Here is a 17,814-nt window from a genome sequence, read left to right on the forward strand (position 1 = left end):
CGGCGGGGAGGCGGCGGCGGCCCAGGGCGGGGCGCGCGGCCCGGGCGGAACGCGGGGTGCGGGCGCGGGGGGCGCCCGGGCCGCGGACCGCCGGAAGCCGCGGACCCGAGCGAGACGCACTTCCGGCGGCCCCGCCTCGCCGCGCGGAGCTCGGCGCCGGACGGCGGGCAGAGTGGGGCGGCGCGCCCGTCGCGTCCCTCGTCACGCACGTGCCGCGAGCGCGTAAGTGCGGCGACCGGGCCCTCGCTAGGCGGCGGGGCCCCGCCCCTCCCCCCCTCGGCCCCGGCCCCTCCCTCTCCCTCCCGGGCCCTCTTCCTCATCCCGCCCCTTGCCGCCCGCCCCCCCTCGCCGCCCCGCCCCTCGCCGCCCCGCCCCTTCGCCCCGCCCCTTGTCACGTCACGCCGCCCCGCCCATTTTGCTCCGTCCGGAGCGGAGCCGAGCGGCGGGAGAGAGGGGGGACCGCCGAGCCCGGAGCTCCGGGCCCAGCGAGCCGAGAGGGACCGAGTTAAGCCGAGTCAAGAAGGCCGAGCGGGGCCGAGCCGGGCCGAGCCGAGTAGGGCGGGGCCGCGCCGAGCGGGGCCGAGCCGAGCGGGGCGGGGCGGAGCCGAGTAGGGCGGGGCCGAGCTGAGCTGAGCCGGGCCGAGCTAAGTGGGGCGGGGCCGAGCAGGGCCGAGCCGAGCGGGGCGGGGCGGAGCTGAGTGGGGCGGGCCCGAGCCGAGCCGAGCGGGCCCGAGCCGAGCCGAGCCGAGCGGGCCCGAGCCGAGCGGGCCGAGCCGAGCCGAGCCGAGCGGGCCCGAGCCGAGCCGAGCGGGCCCGAGCCGAGCCGAGCGGGCCCGAGCCGAGCCGAGCCGAGCGGGCCCGAGCCGAGCCGAGCCGAGCCGAGCGGGCCGAGCCGAGCCGAGCCGAGCGGGCCCGGGCTGTCGCGTCGCCATGAAGCGGGACCGGCTCGGTCGCTTCCTGTCGCCCGGGGCGGCGGGGCGGCGCGGGGGCGCGGGCGGCGGCCGGACCCGGGGCCGCCCGGGGCGCGGCGTGGGGCCGAGCGAGGCCGAGGCGGCGGCCCTGGTGGCGGCGGCGCGGCTGGGCTGGGGCGCGGCGCGGGCCCGCGGGGCCGCGGGCGAGGCCGGCGCGGACGGGCCAGGTGGGTCGGCGCCGGGGCCTGGGCGGCGGGGGCGGCGGGGGCGGCCGGTGACGGCCCCGCGAGGCCGGGGCGAGCGCCCGTGCGCGGCGTCGGGGCGCCGCCCCCCGCGGAGGTCGGGGGAGGCCGAGCCCGGCGGCCGCGCGCCCGGGTGGGTCCCGCCGCCGGAGAGGCCCTCGGCCCGGGCGCGCGGCCGGCGCTCCCGCCCCCTGGAGGCCCCGCGCCTGGGGGGCTCCCCGGGGCGCGGGCAGCCCCCGCCGGGCGGGCGCGGGTGCGGGCGCGCCTCGCGCCTCGGAGTTGCCGAGCGTCGGCCGCGCCCGGCGGGGAGGTGCGCGCAGGCCCGCGCCCCCCTCCGCGTGGCCCTCCGTGCCGGGCCGCAGACCCTGCGCCGGGGCGCGGCGGGGACGGCCGCGGTGGGCGTCCTCCCGGCGCGCGGCCGCACAGCGGAGAATCTGCTCGCGGTGCATCACCGTGAGGGAGACCGTGGACGCGGGGCGCCGCCCTGGGGGCGCAGGGGTCAGCCCCTGCGGCCTGGGCGCTCCCGGCCCGGAGCGACCCCCAGGGCGGCGGATCCCCTGCTGTGCTCGCCACTCTGGCTGTGGGGTGTCCTCTCACCCCGCGCCTCTGGCCCGCACCCCAGCTCTTGCAGGCATAAATAAGTAAATCTTAAAAAAAAAAGCTGACTTACGGCTCGGGAGTTCCGCCAGGCAGGACAGCGCTCCCTCATTCGAGACGCGTTCCATCTGCCTGGCTTTAGAGGCGACGCCAAGGGAAATGTGAAGGCGAAGTGCACTATAAAAGGCCCTGGCTTTCCTCCCTGACGGTGTCTGTAACGCGCGCGTTTCCTGCCAGCACCCTTCAGACCTCCACGACCCTCCACGACCCTCCGTCCTCCTCACAGTAGTGTCCGCTGGTTTGGGGTTTGGTTTTATCACACTGTCTGAGATAGGAATTTCCAAGTTTGCTTTTGTCATTCTGGCTTGGTTGACTGCATGTTTTTCCTTGAACGCCTTCCACTTGAGTGTAAGCGCAGCATTTCGTCTTTACCAGCGAACAGCGCCCCGTCTTTGGGGGACCCCCGCTGCTCCGCCCAGCCCTCCGACCTGGGCCCGGGGAATAGCTGCAGTTGAGAGCTGAGTTCTTTTTTTTTGAGCAGGGGCCGAGGGTCCCTCTGAGACAATTCAGCAGACATTCCCACTGGTCAGCACAGGGTTAGCCCATTGAGGACGAGCGCGAAGGAACGAGACGCCTGCGTGGACACATGGGCAGTCTGGAGGCTGGAGCAGTGGCCCCAGCAGTCCCTGCGAAGGTCACCCAATCTGGGCTGCTGCATGTTCCCCCTTTTTTTTTTTTAAAGATTATTTATGCATACAAGAACTGAGGTGCAGGCCAGAAGTGCAGGAGTGAGAGGATTCACCAAAGTGGGGAGCACTCTCAGAACCCACTGCTGAGGGGAGCAGCAGGAAGGCAGGAGAGGTCTGCTGCGCCATGTGGGTAGCTTCCTGGCCGGGGATCGCAATCGTGCTGCAGTGCCTGGGGCAGCTTCACAGCGCCGAGACTCACCCCTGTGCCACCAGGGAGCCCCCTGTTTGCCTTTTTTTTTTTTGTGGGACCCTGGCCGGCGGCAGGGGAACGAACCAGTGCTGCAGCCAGTGCTCAACCGCTGCGCCACCAGGGAAGGCCCCTGTTTGCCTTTTTAAGATGAGTCCAGTTTGCTTTTCAGAATGGCTCCACCAGTGCACACCCCACCAACAGTTCCACAGTCTCTCGCGAACCTTTTGCAGCATTCGCCGGGACCTCTGTGTGTCCCTCTTTGCCAGCGTGAACCCCCCTCTCCTCATGATGGAACTGTGTCCCCTGTCCTGAGAGTGACGCCCAGCAGTTTGCTTCTGTTCGTTTATTTACTCTTCTGTTTCTTCCACTTGTTTTGGGTCTTGCTTTTCAGTTTCCTGTAAGTGTGATGCTGCAGTGTTTGGGGTTCTTCTTGCTCATTAACGTGGGCCTGGACTGCAGTTATTTCCCCTCTAAGTCTGTGCTTGCTGTGTCCAGTAGATTCTGGTAGCTTCTATCCTCATTTTTGTGCATCTTGAGCTTTTTTTGACTTCTGGTTTAATTTTTCTCTAATCCAGTAGCTTTTTTTTTTAATGATTTATTTTATTTATTTATACAAGCACTGGGTACAGTCAGAAGTACGGGAGGGTGAGAGAATTCAGAGCCAGAGCGGGGAGCAGAGCAGGCAGAAGGACCGAAGCACACTGCTGAGGGGAGCAGCGGGCGGCAGGAGAGGTCTGCGTGCCATGTGGGACCCTTGCCCGGCGGCCGGGGATTGAAGTGGCGCTGCAGAGGCTGCGGGCAGCTTCACAACCCAGCGCTCAAGTGCTGCGCCACCAGGGGAGGCCCTAATCCAGTAGCTATTAAGTTGTGTGTTGCTTAATCTCCATGTATTTAAGACTTTTCCTTTTTTTTTTTTTTAATAGAGGCATGTTTTATTTATTTATTTGTTTGCTTGTTTTGTTTATACAAGCACTGGGTATAGTCAGAAGCGCAGGAGGGTGAGAGAATTCACCAGAGCCAGAGCGGGGAGCAGAGCAGGCAGAAGGACCGAAGCACACTGCTGAGGGGAGCAGCGGGCGGCAGGAGGGGTCCGCGCGCCATGCGGGACCCTCCTCCGGTGGCCGGGGAGCAGCCGGGGATCGAACCGGCACTGCAGAGGCCGCAGGCAGCTTCGCAACCCAGCGCTTAACTGCTGCGCCACCGGGGAGGCCCAAGACTTTTCCTTTTTTTTTTTAAGATACGTAATTTCTAGGTAATGGCATTACGGTCAGAGAGTAGAGTATTTGGTATGATCTCAGTCTTCGTAGTTTTGTTGACAATTGACTTCTGTCCCAACAGATGATTTATTCTTAGACTATTCCATGTGGACTTAAAAGCAACCACTTGTTCCAGCTTCTAAGTTTCTCCTTGCCCGTGATAGCAAAAATGGGTTTCTTGTAAACAGTGGAAGGTGGGACTTTGTTTTGAAATACATTCTGCTCCTCTAGGCCTTTCCCTTGACAGAATCAAGCTGTTTACTGTTAAGGTGACTCTGCCTCCTGGCTGTTTAGCTTTGCTTCCTCTTTGACATCTTTCATGTTTGTTTTTGGGGGTCTGTTTCTGTCCTATGTGTTACTTCTGCTGGTTTTTGCTTGAACATCTCACTTGACAGTCTGCCCGTGGCCTGTTCCATGGTCTGACCTCAGACTCTGCACCGCGTGTCCACGCTGCCCTGCGTGTTGTGGGGCATGAGCGTGTGGTGCTCGGGGTGCGTCCTGTCCCTGCCTCACGTGGCCCTTGGGTGCTGCTGTCCTGGGAGGCGGTGCTGCGAGGGCGCCATGTCCTCTCTGCTCCTTGCCCTATCTGGGTGACGTGCTGCAGGACAGCATGCCCGCATGGAGGCTGTCCTCTGAGCCCCCCGCCGCTCCTTGCTTTCCCGCGAGGTCCTGCTGCCAGGCCCTGGGCAGTCTAGTAGGTGACCCCTTACAGGTCACTGTTCTCTCTCGACACCAGTGTTCCTGTCACTGGCTGTCAGCAGCAGTACGCATCTTTGAGCGTGTGGGTCTCTTACCTCGTTAGAAACTCTTGGGGCCTCTTGGGTCAGGCCCTTTGGTTCATTTCCTGGATTGAGGTGATTTTTTTGCAATTGTCTAATAAACTTTCTGTGCTTCTCCCGTCTCCTGGCGCCCTGTGCTGCAGATCTCTCTCTTCACATGGTGTTGAGCTGAGTGTTTACATCCTCGCTGGCGTCTCAGAGTCCAGCCCCACCCCAGGTAGTCGCCGCAGCACCCCACCGCTGGAGCACCCCCTGCGCTTCTCTCCCTGCTCCCCCCCCCACCCTGCCCCTCTGAAGGCTGGAGATCTGTGATCAGTTTCCCTGGTTGGTATTAAAGTTTGTCTGGCCCTTCCGTTTTCTGCATCTCCCCAGAAAGCGGCACGTTATCCAGCCTTTATCTCTTTCTGGTTAGTCTCACTTAACGTAATCCCTGCCTGCTCTGACCATCTTTGCTTCAAAAGGCATGAGATTATTATTATTTTTTTTTTTTTAAAGATTTATGTATTTGTCTGTTTGTTTGTTTATACATGCAAGCACTGGGCACAGTCAGAAGCGCGGGAGGGTGAGAGAATTCACCAGAGCCAGAGCGGGGAGCAGAGCAGGCAGAAGGACCGAAGGACACTGCTGAGGGGAGCAGCGGGCGGCAGGAGAGGTCTGCGCACCATGTGGACCCTCCTCTGGTGGCCGGGGAGCAGCCGGGGATCAAACCGGCGCCGCAGAGGCTGCGGGCACCTTCGCAACCCAGCGCTCAATCACTGCGCCACCGGGGAGGCTGTGTTGTTCAGTCAGGTGTGCGCCCCATGCCCCCACGCCCCGCTGCGGCTCAGCCGGACGCTGCCCCCCGTGACCCCGCGCCCCGGCTCCGTTTGTCTTTGCGAGTTCGCGTCTCATCTCCTTTGGATAAAGGCCTGGAAGTGGAGCTGCTGGATTCGCTGGCGGTTCTGTCTTCGGTTTTGGGAGGACTCCGCGTCCTCCACAGCGGCTGCTCCACTCCGCCTGCCCGCCCGGCCTCGCTGCCTCTCTGCTCCTTCGCCGTGGCTGGACCTGCAGTTCCCTGGGCCAGATTTGTGGCGTGGTCTTGTCCTGTCTCTGCCCCCGGGGTGTTTGCGTTAGGGTGTCCGCCCCATCAGACGTGGGCTCACAGGTGCTTCTCGTGCAGCCAGCTGTTGTCCGTCCTGCTGGCTGTCCCCATGCTGTGCAGAACCTCCTGCTTGGTTGTCGTCCCGCTCATTTGTTTTTGTTTTTGTGTCTTTGGTGTCAAATCCAAAAACTCGTCTCCAGACTGAAGTCAAGGAGTTTGCTTCCTGCAGGAGCTTCGTGGGCTCAGGGCTCGCATTCAAGTCTTTAATCCCGTCTCACTTGGTCTGGTGTGATGGCGTCTCCCGGCCCGCCCTCTGGCCCGCCACAGCGCTCCCCCGTGTGTCCTGGGCTCTGGCCGTGGACTGACCGGCCGTGTGGGGGTTATTTCCGACTTGCCTGTCCTTCTGCATTGGTTTCCATCTCTGTTTTCATGCCAGCGCCGCGCTGTTGTGGGCACAGCAGGTCTGTACCGTGCGTGGTCTGAGATCCGGAACATGGCCGCTCCAGCTTGGCACGTTCTCGCGGCTGCCTTGGCTGGGCAGGGTCTGTGCGGGTCTGTGCGCGTTCCTTAGTTTTTTCAGTGTTTGTGAAAAGCGACCGTGGGCTTTTGCACGGTGTTGAGCAGAGCAGCAAGAGCGGGCACCTTGTCCTGCTGCTGACCTTAGAGGAAATGCTCTCGGCAGTCACCACAACCATGGTGCTGGCTCTGAGGCCGGGCCTGTGGGCATCATGGTGGTGACACTGTCTTGGGGCCGTGGGGCGGGCAGGTCCCGGCTCTCCGTGGTGTGGTGGGCCCGAGTGCCTCGTGCTGGGGTGAGCCTCTTGCCGCGCACTGAGCTGGGCTCCCGGCCCCTGTGCGGGTCCCAGCCCATGTCCCTCAGGTGCTAGTCTGGGTTGTACCGGCCCTGCTGGGTTCTGAGGAAGGTTTTCTGGACCAGAAGCACCTTCACAGGCTGCAGCCCCCGGGAGCAGCGGTTCGCCTGGAGCCTAGCGCCTGCCTCGGTCCGGTGCAGCCGCTGGAGGGTGGGGCCTGGGGAGGCCTGCAGGCTTGTCTCCCCGCAGACCGCCCGTCTCTGTGCTTGCTCAGGGCCCGGCCGACCTCTGGCCATGGGGCACTGCCGCCTGTGCCACGGCAAGTTCTCCGCGCGGAGCCTGCGGGACATCTCCGGGAGGGCGCCTGGGGACAGTGCGGAGAGGCCCTCCTCCGGGAGCCGGGTCTTCGTCAGGGACTTCCAGTGTCTGCTGGGGGTGGCCGTCCGCCAGGACCCTGCGCTGTCCCCGTTCGTCTGCAAGAACTGCCATGCCCAGTTCTACCAGTGCCACGGCCTCCTCACGTCCTTCCTGCAGAGGGTCAACACCTCACCATCGCGCCCCCGGAAGCCGTGCGCACAGTAGGTCACCTGCCTGCGGCTGGGCGCTTCTGGGGTGGGCACACCTAGTGAGCATCCGGTGGGGGGCTGCGGCGCCCTGTGGGGATGGCTCCCGGGAGGCACGTCCAGGAAGGGCCTCCTAAGTGGACTGAACACCTGCTCGCAGCCGGAGGGCCTGGGCCTCTCGCCTGCCCCCTAGCCCTGCCCCTGCCTTCTCTGCAGGGTCGGCGCCCACCCCCTGGCAGGCTCGGAGGAGGGAGCGCGTCTGGGTGAGTGTGCCCCTGGCTGCGGGGGTGGGGGGCGGCAATGCGGCGGGGGTGCTGACCGGCCCGGCCGGCTCTCTGTGCCTCTCCCCAGTGGACCTGACTAGCCCGAGCACCCAGGGCCTGCACGGCTTGGTGGGGTGGGTGCACGGACATGCGGCCAGCTGCGGGGCCCTGCCCAGCCTCCAGCGCACGCTATCCTCCGAGTACTGCGGCATCGTCCGGGCTGTGTGGGGCTGTGACCGGGGCCACGACTACACCATGGATGCTGAGGCCAGCTGTGGGGCCCGCTGGCGGGGCAGCCACCCGGCCGTCCAGTGGGCGTGGGATAAGGAGGCCCAGCATCGGGGATCCGCCCCTGCGGGGGCCACCCCACAGGTCGGCCAGGGCAGAGCAGCCGGGGCCGGGCCCGAGGCCCAGACAGAGATGCTGCCCGGCTCGGACCTGGCGCAGCCGCCTTCGGATGGCAACCCCGTGGGGCCTGGGCCTGGCCCCCCGCCTCAGCCCAGCCACCCCCCAAGGGGGACCCCAGGTAGGAGGCTACTCTGGCCTCGCAGAGCAGGACCCCATCCTGAGCCAGGCAAGACCCCAGGGGGAGCTGCTGGGTTCTGGGGAGCGGTCCATGAGGGCTGGCGACTGAGGCCCGTGTCGGCGAGGGCGTGGGGTGGGCCTCATCGTGGGGCTTGGGGAGGAGGCGGCCTCGTCTCAGATGCTCTGAGCCAGCCAAAGGTCGCATCCTAGTGACCCCCGGGAGACCAGTGTGGGCAGACCCTTGCTTGTTGGCCAGGGAGACACAGGGCCTGAGGCCAGGGCCTGACCCTTGTTGGGCTGGCGCAGCTATGGGCGAGGCGGCCTCACGCACCTTCCGGTGCTCGGGGTGCGGACGCCCGCAGCCCTGGGCCCTGCCGTCCCGGCCATACATGGCCTGGAGCTCGGAAGGGCTGGGCCTGCGGTGCTGCAGGTGCTGGGGTTTCAGCCAGCCGTGCGGGGGTGGGGGTGGGGGGCGGGGTGCAGGTTTCCCTGGAGGGCGGGCTCTGCTGGGCGTGGCTGCCTTGGTAACCAGCCTCCTCTTTGCTCCTCAGGGCGATTGGTGGAGAAGCAGGTCCCGTCTCCAACTGCGGATGATCGGGTAAAAGACGAGTTCAGTGACCTTTCTGAGGGGTGAGAGAAGAGTGGGTCTCAACAGCCTAAACTTCCTCCTTGGAGCAAACCCCGTGTCCTGGGGCTTGCGCCTGTCCTGGCCGGACACCCCTCGGCTGGCAGGAGAGCGGTGGGAGGCTCCTCCTTGCTGACTGAGGGATTCCCGGCTCAGTCGCACCCCTGGCTGCCCCAGCGCCAGAGGCGGGCGCAGGGTGGGCGAGGCAGTCCGTCCTGCTGCCTGCTCGGTCGCAGATGTCTCCGTGGGGTGCCCAACCGGCCCTTCCTCCCAGCAGGCGGCGGCAGGTGGGGCCCCAGCAGGAGGGAACGCAGGGCTGTGGGCTCCTTGGCCCCCAGCCACGTGCCCTGGGACGGCGGCCGCGCCCGGCCTGGCCCCACCGCGCCTGGAGCTCAGGGCAGCGTGGGCTGGACAAGGGCGGATGCTGAACCGTGATTCCTGCTGTGGGCACGGGTCACAGACACTGCCCTTCAGCGGGCTGATCGTTGCCCGGTCGGCCCTTGGTCCCCACCGTTGGGTGAGCTCGTTCACGAAGGTGGCAGCGGGCGCCCTCTCTGCCCCGGGCTTGTAGGTCAGGGCTCTCGGGAGCGCGAGGGCCAGCGCCTGCGGAGGCTTCTGCCCTGGCTGCCGTCCTGCTGGTGCGGCGTCACAGGCAGCTTAGGTTCCTTCAAGCCTTCTCAGAAGAAGCCAGTGCTGGAGGCCGCGCGTCTGCAGCGAGGACGGCTGGACCTGCCCAGCCGGGGCTGCGCTGACGCTTCTCTCCTCTGCCCCAGGGACTTGCTGAGCGAGGACGAAAACGACAAGCGGCAGAACCCCCCGTCCTCCGACGAGTCCTTCGAGCCTTACCCAGAAAAGAAGTAAGGGGCGGCCACGCACACACCGGGGTGGTCGGTCACCAAGGGACAGGTGGGGGGGCAAGACAGAGAGCCCCCACCCGCCCCGTCTGGCTCTGGCGCCCCCTGCGGGCTGAGCGGCGGCCTCGGCAGCGCTGGGCTCCATCAGCCCCTCTGCCCCAGCAGGCGTGGTCCTGGCAGGGCGGTGGGGCTGCACTGCCCACGTGCACTGGATGCCACAGGTGGTCAGCGTCCACCTTGGGTACTGTCCCTGAGCGTTCACAGGGGTCAGGCCACAGCCGGGTCATTTGGCAGACAGGGCAGGTGGCAGGTGGGGAGCAGGTGTTGGGGCTGTGGCGGCTGCCCTCCGAGCCCCGCCCCTACTTGCGCTCCAGGCTGCGTCTGAGTCTGGGGCTGGCCCAGAGGTCCGCTGCCCAGCAGGCCTGGCCCACAGCGGGGCTCAGGGTGGGGTGTCCCTGCGGCTCTGAGAGATGTCCCTGGAGACCCTGGGGGAGAACGTGGAGGGGCCTGTGTCCAGACCCGCCTGCGGGAGGGGATGAGCTCTGGGGACACCCTTGAGGAGCACGGGCTCTGCAGTGAGTCCTGGTGAGGATCCACATGGACCTCAGAGCCACCCTGGCCCGTCTGACTGTCCCCACGGCCAGTGGGCAGCGAGAGTGGGAGGAGGTGTGCAGAGCGGGGGGCCCCGCCCCACCCTGGGGACTCATTCTAAAACCCCGGCCTTGAAAATCGCAGTTGGATGGACCCCACAGGGCAGCCTGGTGGGGGCCGTGGGGTGGGGACGGGGCAGCAGCCTCAGTACAGTGGCGCTGTGGCCTGGCCACACAAGAGGTGAGGCGGACTTGTCACTTGCCTCTTTGCCAGGGGCATCACCTGCCTGTGGACCGTGCTGTGGCATCGTCAGGGCCCAAGCGGCCTGCGTGGTGTGGCCACTGCTGTCCCCGGGCTTCGTTGTCCAGACAGGCCGCCCTCTTGGGCCCAGTCGGCTGGGGGACTCGCGGCTTGTCTGGGGTGGCGCCTGGCGACGCTGTAGGACTGCCCGGAATGTGCCTCACAGCCCCTGCAGTCCTGGGCGTTTCCTCCTCCCGCGGGCTGCCCTGAGCACTGCTGTGCATGCGTCCGTGGGCTTCCTGGGGGCCTCTGGTGGGACAGCTGCTGGGCAGGCACCTGGCTTCTGGGGACTGCGCGGCCCGGGCAGCTGTGGCCCGGGCCACGTCTCGGCTGCTGGGTCGCAGGCACAGCCGTCGTCCTCTAGGCACGGCTCGCAGACACCCTCCCGACCTCAAGTTCCCTTCTCCGTTGTGGTAGCAGGACTTAGGGGCCCACGGTTTTGGGTTTTTTTTGGCTCACAGCACTTGAAATTCTAAGGACTTTTCTCTGCAGAAAACAGGAGGAATGTTTTTGGGGCTGACCTGTTGCTGCTGTGGGGGATGGCAGGGACGCACCCCCGGCTGCAGGCCCTCGGGTCTCAGGCTGGTAGTCCTTACGGCCGCCTGCGCCCTCCGGGGGGAGGTGCCCTGGGCCTCAGTGCCTGCCGCCATGGGAGCCCACGCTGCCCCTGCGCTGTGGGGGTGTGTGTGTGGCCGGGCTGGCTCCACCTAGCATGCGGTGAACCCGTCGTTCCCTCCTGTCCAGCTGGGCTGCTGCTATTCCTGGCAGCCGCAGGCCCTCTGGAGTAGCTGTGGGGACGCCGGACCGTGGGGCCCCGGACCCCGGGGGTGAGCTCAGGCCCCTGCCCTTGAGGGTGTCCTCTGGCCGGAGGCCCTGACAGGTGCCCGGGGTGTCTGCGCCCAGGGCGCACACTCGCAGCTCCCCAAAGGCGCGGCGGCACGGCCCGAGTGCCAGCCCAGGTCAGTTCTGGTTCTTCCTCACTTGTTTTTCATTTTGGTGGAGAGTCGGTGCCTGACGCATCTCTGGACCACTGCATGTGCGGGTGGGGGTGCCCAGGGCGCACCCCGGGACATGGAAGGCACACTAGTTCGGAAACGTTTTCTCTTTTCAGGGTCTCTGGTAAGAGGAGTGAAAGCAAAGACGCCAAGAAGCCTGAAGAACCAAAAATTCGAAAGAAACCTGGGCCCAAGCCCGGCTGGAAGAGCAAGCTGCGCGGAGAGAGGTGGGGGCAGGGCCTGGCCTGCTGGGGTTGGGGGGCGGCCCAGGGCCAGGGCCTGTGCGCCTCCATCTGCATGGCCTCCACAGGGAGGAGCTGCCCACCATCTACAAGTGCCCTTACCAGGGATGCACCGCTGTGTATCGAGGGGCCGACGGTATGAAGGTGAGGGGGCGCCCGTGCAGCCTGCACCGTGGCTCCTGGGGTCTGCGTTGTGGCCCGCGGCCAGGCCCTCAGGTCCCTGCCCTCCCCAGAAGCACATAAAGGAGCACCACGAGGAGGTACGGGAGAGGCCCTGCCCCCACCCAGGCTGCAACAAGGTGTTCATGATCGACCGCTACCTGCAGCGGCACGTGAAGCTCATCCACACAGGTGTGTGCCGGCCCCCAGGCTGTGCCCCAGCAGCAGACCCCTGGGGGCGAGGCCCCGGCCTTGGGCTTTGTGGTCATTGTTTCTTTAAATACAACTGTGCCTAGTACTTGTGGAAGTCAAGTGGAGAGCACCCGGGTCGGTGCCCCCATGCTGGATGCACCCCAGCTGTGCTCGGACGCCCTCCCCGGGTCTCCGCCGCCCTAAGGACTCCTGGCTGGTGGGCTGAGGGGCGGGGCGTGCTATGGGGGCCGTGCCCCTGCTGGGGCTGGGGTGTGGCTCCTGACATGCTCCCAGAAGTGGGGTCCCCAGCTGTCTGCAGCTGTCAGTGCTCGGGGTGGGGAGAGCGGCTGCAGCCCAGCAGGCATGCAGGGCATCCCTCAGGCCTCCTGGAGGCCCCGCCCTTCGCCCCATCTGCCCGCAGAGGTGCGGAACTATATCTGCGACGAGTGCGGACAGACCTTCAAGCAGCGCAAGCATCTCCTGGTCCACCAGATGCGCCACTCGGGAGCCAAACCTCTGCAGTAAGTGTGGGCATGGGGCGCGGGGCACGGGGCCTCTCCTGCGGGGCCTGGCTCACCCCCCTCCCCCCAGGTGCGAGGTCTGCGGGTTCCAGTGCCGCCAGCGGGCGTCCCTCAAGTACCACATGACCAAGCACAAGGCCGAGACGGAGCTGGCCTTCGCCTGTGACCAGTGCGGCCGGAGGTTCGAGAAGGCCCACAACCTCAATGTGCACATGTCCATGGTGCACCCACTGACACAGGCCCAGGACAAGACGCTGCCCCCTGGGGCGCGGCCAGGCCAGGCCGTGAAGCCCGAGCCCACCTGAGGCCCAGCCCAGGTGGTGGCGGATGATGGTGTGTCCTGACCCCCGTGCTGGCCCAGTGCGAAGTGGCCAGGGGCTCGGCCCGCGCCTCAGGGCCCTTCCGGGCTCCGTGCTGGCCGGCAGTTTCCACAAACACTGACCCCTCCCCCTACCGAAGCAGTCAGGAGATTGTGACCCACTTCTTAGCACAAGGAGAGCTCGGCGTCGTGCTTGTAATAAATTATTTACAATGCGAGGGGTGCGTCAGACAGTTGGGCTCCGGGGCGGGGGTGGCCTGCTGCCGGCTCGGGAGGGCGGCGCTCAGCTCGGGGTCGCAGTGTCCGCAGGTGGCCAGCAGCTGGAGGAGACCAGAGTGAGTGGGGAAGCAGGGCCTGGCAGCCCCCTCAGCAGGGCACGGGTGTGCTCACCTCTGCCGCCTGTGTGCGGCTCCATCTCGGGCACCTGGGTGCCATCTGCAGCAGAAAGAGCCGCGCTTGCATCAGCAGGCCCACGGGGCTGTCCTGCAGGGCAGCAGCAGAGCCCAGGTCAGCAGCCTGCCGGGTCTCAGCCTGCAGCCCTGGGGACATCTCGCTGGCTGGCTGGGACCTGCCTCGTCCTGGAGATCCTGCCTCCCACCATCCGCAGCGGGTGCCGCGCCGGTCTCCCCGGACACAAACAGGCAGGTCAGCTTCAGGTACATGTCCACTGCCACGGGCAGGAAGGTGTCTTCACCCTCGAGGGAGTCTTGGTCGAAGTAGGGGAGCAGGCTGCGGCAGAGCGGGTGAGGTGAGGTCCAGAGGCGGGCCCAGGCGGAGCCCCGCCCTGCACCTGCCCCACTGACCTGTAGAAGGCGAGAGGCAGCAGCCGGAGGAGCTGGTCTGGGGCCAGTCGTGGCAGGACCCAGGCCAGGTTGCTGCTGTCTGCGGGGACCATGGGGTGTCAGTGCCACGCTGCCCTCCTCCAGCGCTGGGGGCTTGGCTGCACCTGTCCTGATGCCCCCGGGCTTGGTGTCCTCTGGGGACCCCAGCTGGTGCCCAGCACCTCCTTACCCATCTCTGTCACCCGGAAGAGCCCCAGCCAGGGGAGCCGCCGCTTCTGCACACACCTTAGGGTCTCGGCGCAAACGCCCAGGGCCTGCTGGGCACTGAGTGTAGCCTGTGCGCAGAGGAGGCCTCAGCCTGAGCCTCGCACCCACTACCCGCCGCGCACCCTGCGTGGCGACCCTCAGACCCACTCGTCTGGCATGACTCACTTGCGGGTCGAGGCGCGAGGCCAGCAGGCTGGTCACGCAGAAGAAGAACAGGAAGAGCAGCAGCTGGAAGGAAGGGGCACTCAGGGCCGGCTGGGGGGGCCACCCACAGGCCGCCCCCAGATCACTCCACCTGTGCAGAGGAGCTGCCCCTCCTCGAGGGCTTTAGACTCCCAGAACCTGCGGGCAGTGACCCCACACCCGGCCTGCCTGGCCCGAGAGGCAGTGGATACGAAGCCCCGCCTGGTGCTGTAGTTAGCAGGGAACCCACCCCCACGGCAAGCAGGACCGTGCGGCCCTGGGGACACTCGGACACGGTGCCCACCCTGCCTCACCTCCTCTCCCAGGGCGTCCAGCTGAGGCAGCGTGCTCCCGGGCCCGGCTCGCTGGATGGACAGGTGCAGTGCCGCCGCGGACACCCAGGCAGGGCCGGCGGGGGCGGGCGTTGTGTCTGAGAGGAGGGCGCTGTGGGGACGGGGACTCAGCACACGGAGGGCTGAGCGGGGTCTGGCCAGGGCACCTGCTGCCCTGCCGGGTGTCTCCACCCTGTCAGTGCTCGGCTAAGGTGGCAGAAAACCACCGGCCCGGGCCCAGCTGAAGCCGACGGCCCTCGGCAGCTGGACTCCGGGGTTGTGGCTGTGGGAGCTGCTGCCTGGCTTCCTGGTGGGTCGGGGCAGGCCTGCTCCCCAGGGGCCCGGAACCCACACAGGTCTCAGGTAGAGGAACCAGTGTGGCCAGCGCCCTCCGGGAGGCTCCGGCAGCCCCTGACACAGGCTGGCTACGCAGTGCCCCCGGCCCGGCCGGCCCATGCTCACCTCCTGCCAAAAAGCTGGGCCTCCCGCAGCCGCTGCAGCTCCGGAGGCAGCGGGCCTGATGCGCACCGTGCCCACCGACAGCGCAGCTCAGGCTCCAGCTGCGGCCACCATGCCTGAGGAGGATGACACGGTCAGCACATCTCACAGGGACGAGCGTGGGGCTGGGGCTCCCTGAGGCCTCAGGCTGGGAGGAGGTGGCCATGTCTGACCGAGTGGCCTGTCCACCACGGGCCATAGGTGAGGCAAGGGTACCCCTCGGGGAGGGACCTGGCCCAAGGCCCCCTGCCACTGTTAGGGTGCGTGGGTACCAGAGGCCCAGAGATTCGGGGGGAAGGCCCTGTCCCCACTCCGGCAGCACCCCCCCGTGCCCTCTGCTGGGTTCCACCCGGCGCTTTCTGATGAAGCTGGGGGTGGCCTGGGCCTACCACAGCAGAGGTCAGCAGCAGCGGGCACTCAGCTGGCATGCCCTCAGGGTCAGGTCGGCGGTCAGGGCAGGGTCTCCGCTCTGGGCGCAGGCATGGAGGAGGCCCTGGGGAGAAGGCACTGCCTCAGCAGCTGGCTGGTGACCCGGGCTGGAGCGGCAGCAGGGCCCACGGAGCTGGGAGAGGCCAGGGATGGAATTACCCGGAAGAAGTGGACGGTGAGGTCGTAGGTCAGGGCCACTCCATGGGAGCAGAAGTTCCTCTGTAGGGAGGGTGGAAGCCGCCAGTGAAAAAGGGGCAGGGACAGGCGTGGGGCCGCCTCCAGCCCGCTGGCTCTGCGTCCACCACCACCATGCCATTCTGGAACCTTCTCAGCATGTGGTCACCACACCTGCCCTGTGCAGCTGGGGCCCCAGCCCACAATGCAGGTGGAGTGCGGCAGCCCCGCTCCTTCCCAGGCACTTCCCGGCTGCTGCTAGAGGCCCCAGGGCCATGGCGAATGCATGTCCATCTAGACGCCAGCCGAGCGCCCAGGAGCACGGGTGGTCACAGACTGGCCTGGCCAGCCAGGGGTTGCAGGAGGGCGAGGCAGCCTGAGCTGCACCTGCCTGGATCCCAGAGCCCGCACTGGCCCCCTGGACCACTGTGGGGAGCCCCCCCACGAGCCCGGGCCCAGGTCAGCGCCCCTACCAGCTCAGAGTTGACCAAGTGGAAGAAGTCAGCACAGTTGGGAGCCGCCGGCCATCCAGGCCCGGGGCTGCTGAGGAGGAGGGCGGGGGCAGGGCCAGCAGGATCCTGGGGAGGAGGCAGTAGGGAGAGGAGCAAGGGCTGGACACGACGCGGACTCTAGGAGCCAGCCCAGGCCAGCACCCCGCTCCCTGGACAGCCATGTGTGCCGGGCGAGGCTGACCCAGGCCTGCGCAGCCTCCCCACGGGGCTCCAGGAAGCAGCTGGGGCGGGTAGGGGTGGGGAGCTGGGCGCTAGGTCTCACCTCTTGTAGGTAAGCAGCTCCTGCTGTCTCCCCAGGTGGGCGGCCGCCTCCCACCGGCCCGGGGGAGGCTCTGTGGCCTGGAGCCTTCTGCGGAGCGCTGGGAGGAGGAAGTGCCCCCCAGAGGGAGTGCGGCCCGGGGCCAGGTCTGCAGCCATCTCCTGGAAGCCAAGGCCTTAGGGCTGCAGCCTTGCTCACTGGGGGCCTGGCGGCTCCCAAGGGGGCTCCACGGAGGCCTTCTGATTTGGACGTTATTGCAAAGTGAGGGACTTTGTGGCTTAGTGGTGGTTCTGAGAGCCCTGGTGGGCAAAGCGTGTGCGCCGGACGGCTGCGGGGGGTGGGGAGGCGGGCAGCGATGCCTCGAGAGCCCCGGGCCCAGGCCGCCTACGGCTGCAGTGTGCCAGGCGCAGCTGCCCGTGGCTAATCGATGTGCATACCGGGAAGTGTGACGTCCACAGGGCTTGGAGCCGCCAGCCGGGCAGGCCAGCTGTCACGCCCCGCGGCACACCGTGCTCCCTGCTCCGTCCCCGGGCAAGCATGGAGCACGTGGCTCTGGGCTGGCCCTGGACGCCCCGGCCTCTCACTAGGCTACCCGAGGGCCCTTGTCGCTAACAGACGTCTAAAGGCCGAGCGCCGAGAGCATGCGGGAGCCCGGCTCACCTGCAGCCTGGAGAGCAGCTCCTGGTTCCCACTGCAGCCGCCGGGGGCCGAGGCCCACCCATCCTCGCAGACGTGGTTCCCTGCACTGAAGTGGATGCAGCAAGGATGCCCGAGTTCTCCTGCGCACCTGAGCGTCTCCTGCCCCTCCGTGGCCGCCCTGGCCCTGCCAGGCCACACCCTCCCGTGGGGGCCGCACTCCCCACCGCCTGAGTGGAGCCCAGCGCCACCCTGTGGGTGAGTCCATGCAGCGTGTCCTCAGCTGCCCGGGTGTGAGGCCTGCTCGTGGCCACTGGGACTCCGCCCCTCAGGGCCTGGCCTGTCCACAGGGACGTTCAGCACTAGCTGCCCCCATGGGTGGCCCCTGAGTCCCTGAGCTCGTGGGACAATACAAGCCCTGGGCAGCAGGACCCACGAGCCGGGCATGGCGGAGGACAGACTGTCCCGGCCTCACCGCTGGCTGGGGGGGCGGCACAAGCCAGCACCCCCAGACTGGGGCCGCCGCGGCGCCCGCGTCTGCGTGGGGAGCCCTGCCGGCGGCACACGCTCGGCCGTCGGGGCGGGCCCCACGGCCCGAGAACCGCCTGCCCAGACGCGCCCGCCGGTGCCCGACCTGGGGGGGGCGTCCAGCGGCGCGTCCAGCGGCGCGTCCAGCAGCGCGTCGAGCAGCGCGGCGCAGGCGGCCTCCAGGTCTCCGTCGCAGCCCGCCGGCCGCCGCGGGCGCGGGGAGGAAGTGCTCGTGGATCGCCCAGCACTGGAAGTCGCGCCTGGAGGGTCCCGCGTGAGCGCCCGGCCCGGCCCGGCCCGCCCGCCCCGGCCCGGCCCGCCCCGGCGCCCTCGCTCACCGCGCGGCGGCCGAGAGACAGTCGCCCGCGGCGGGCGCCTCCGCCTCCATCCGGAGCCAGTCCCGGTAGGTCAGCTGCGGCGCGGGGGGCGGGTCAGCGGGGCGGGTCAG

At 67.2% G+C, this 17,814-nt stretch overlaps 2 protein-coding genes and 2 long non-coding RNA genes across 5 annotated transcripts; 1 reads left to right on the forward strand and 3 right to left on the reverse strand.

Moving 5' to 3' along the window:
* The first annotated feature begins 207 nt into the window (after nucleotides 1–207).
* Nucleotides 208–14,393, forward strand: LOC119230291 (zinc finger protein 276-like). Its single transcript, XM_037491341.2, has 11 exons — nucleotides 208–222; nucleotides 6,892–7,195; nucleotides 7,397–7,443; nucleotides 7,532–7,969; nucleotides 8,520–8,598; nucleotides 9,367–9,450; nucleotides 11,450–11,560; nucleotides 11,644–11,719; nucleotides 11,809–11,926; nucleotides 12,348–12,447; nucleotides 12,518–14,393. Exons 2-11 carry the CDS (start codon nucleotides 6,912–6,914, stop codon nucleotides 12,750–12,752), a joined length of 1,572 nt encoding a protein of 523 aa, XP_037347238.1. The 5' UTR covers nucleotides 208–222; nucleotides 6,892–6,911; the 3' UTR covers nucleotides 12,753–14,393.
* Nucleotides 12,705–15,256, reverse strand: LOC119230295 (Fanconi anemia group A protein-like). Its single transcript, XM_037491344.1, has 9 exons — nucleotides 15,218–15,256; nucleotides 14,793–14,905; nucleotides 14,313–14,442; nucleotides 13,981–14,043; nucleotides 13,778–13,883; nucleotides 13,570–13,648; nucleotides 13,339–13,495; nucleotides 13,157–13,249; nucleotides 12,705–13,086 (listed from the first exon to the last, which is right to left on the reverse strand). The coding sequence occupies exons 1-9, from the start codon at nucleotides 15,254–15,256 to the stop codon at nucleotides 12,970–12,972; spliced, it is 897 nt and encodes a 298-aa protein (XP_037347241.1). The 3' UTR covers nucleotides 12,705–12,969.
* On the reverse strand, nucleotides 15,256–15,987 carry LOC119230293 (uncharacterized). Its single transcript, XR_005121724.1, has 3 exons — nucleotides 15,905–15,987; nucleotides 15,417–15,476; nucleotides 15,256–15,321 (listed from the first exon to the last, which is right to left on the reverse strand). It is a non-coding gene; the product is annotated as an uncharacterized LOC119230293 (long non-coding RNA).
* A 1-nt stretch (nucleotide 15,988) lies between these two features.
* LOC119230294 (uncharacterized) lies at nucleotides 15,989–17,505 on the reverse strand. 2 transcript variants are annotated; one of them, XR_005121726.1, is made up of 3 exons: nucleotides 17,473–17,505; nucleotides 16,206–16,947; nucleotides 15,989–16,009 (listed from the first exon to the last, which is right to left on the reverse strand). It is a non-coding gene; the product is annotated as an uncharacterized LOC119230294 (long non-coding RNA). The 2 variants fall into 2 exon arrangements; XR_005121725.1 differs by lacking the exon at nucleotides 17,473–17,505 and having other exon boundaries at nucleotides 16,206–16,363; nucleotides 16,863–17,346.
* Between the last annotated feature and the right edge of the window lie 309 nt (nucleotides 17,506–17,814).

Source organism: Talpa occidentalis, unplaced genomic scaffold (assembly GCF_014898055.3).
Source record: "Talpa occidentalis isolate TD23 unplaced genomic scaffold, MPIMG_talOcc4v2.1 talOcc4.609, whole genome shotgun sequence".
Classification (NCBI taxonomy): Eukaryota; Metazoa; Chordata; class Mammalia; order Eulipotyphla; family Talpidae; genus Talpa; species Talpa occidentalis.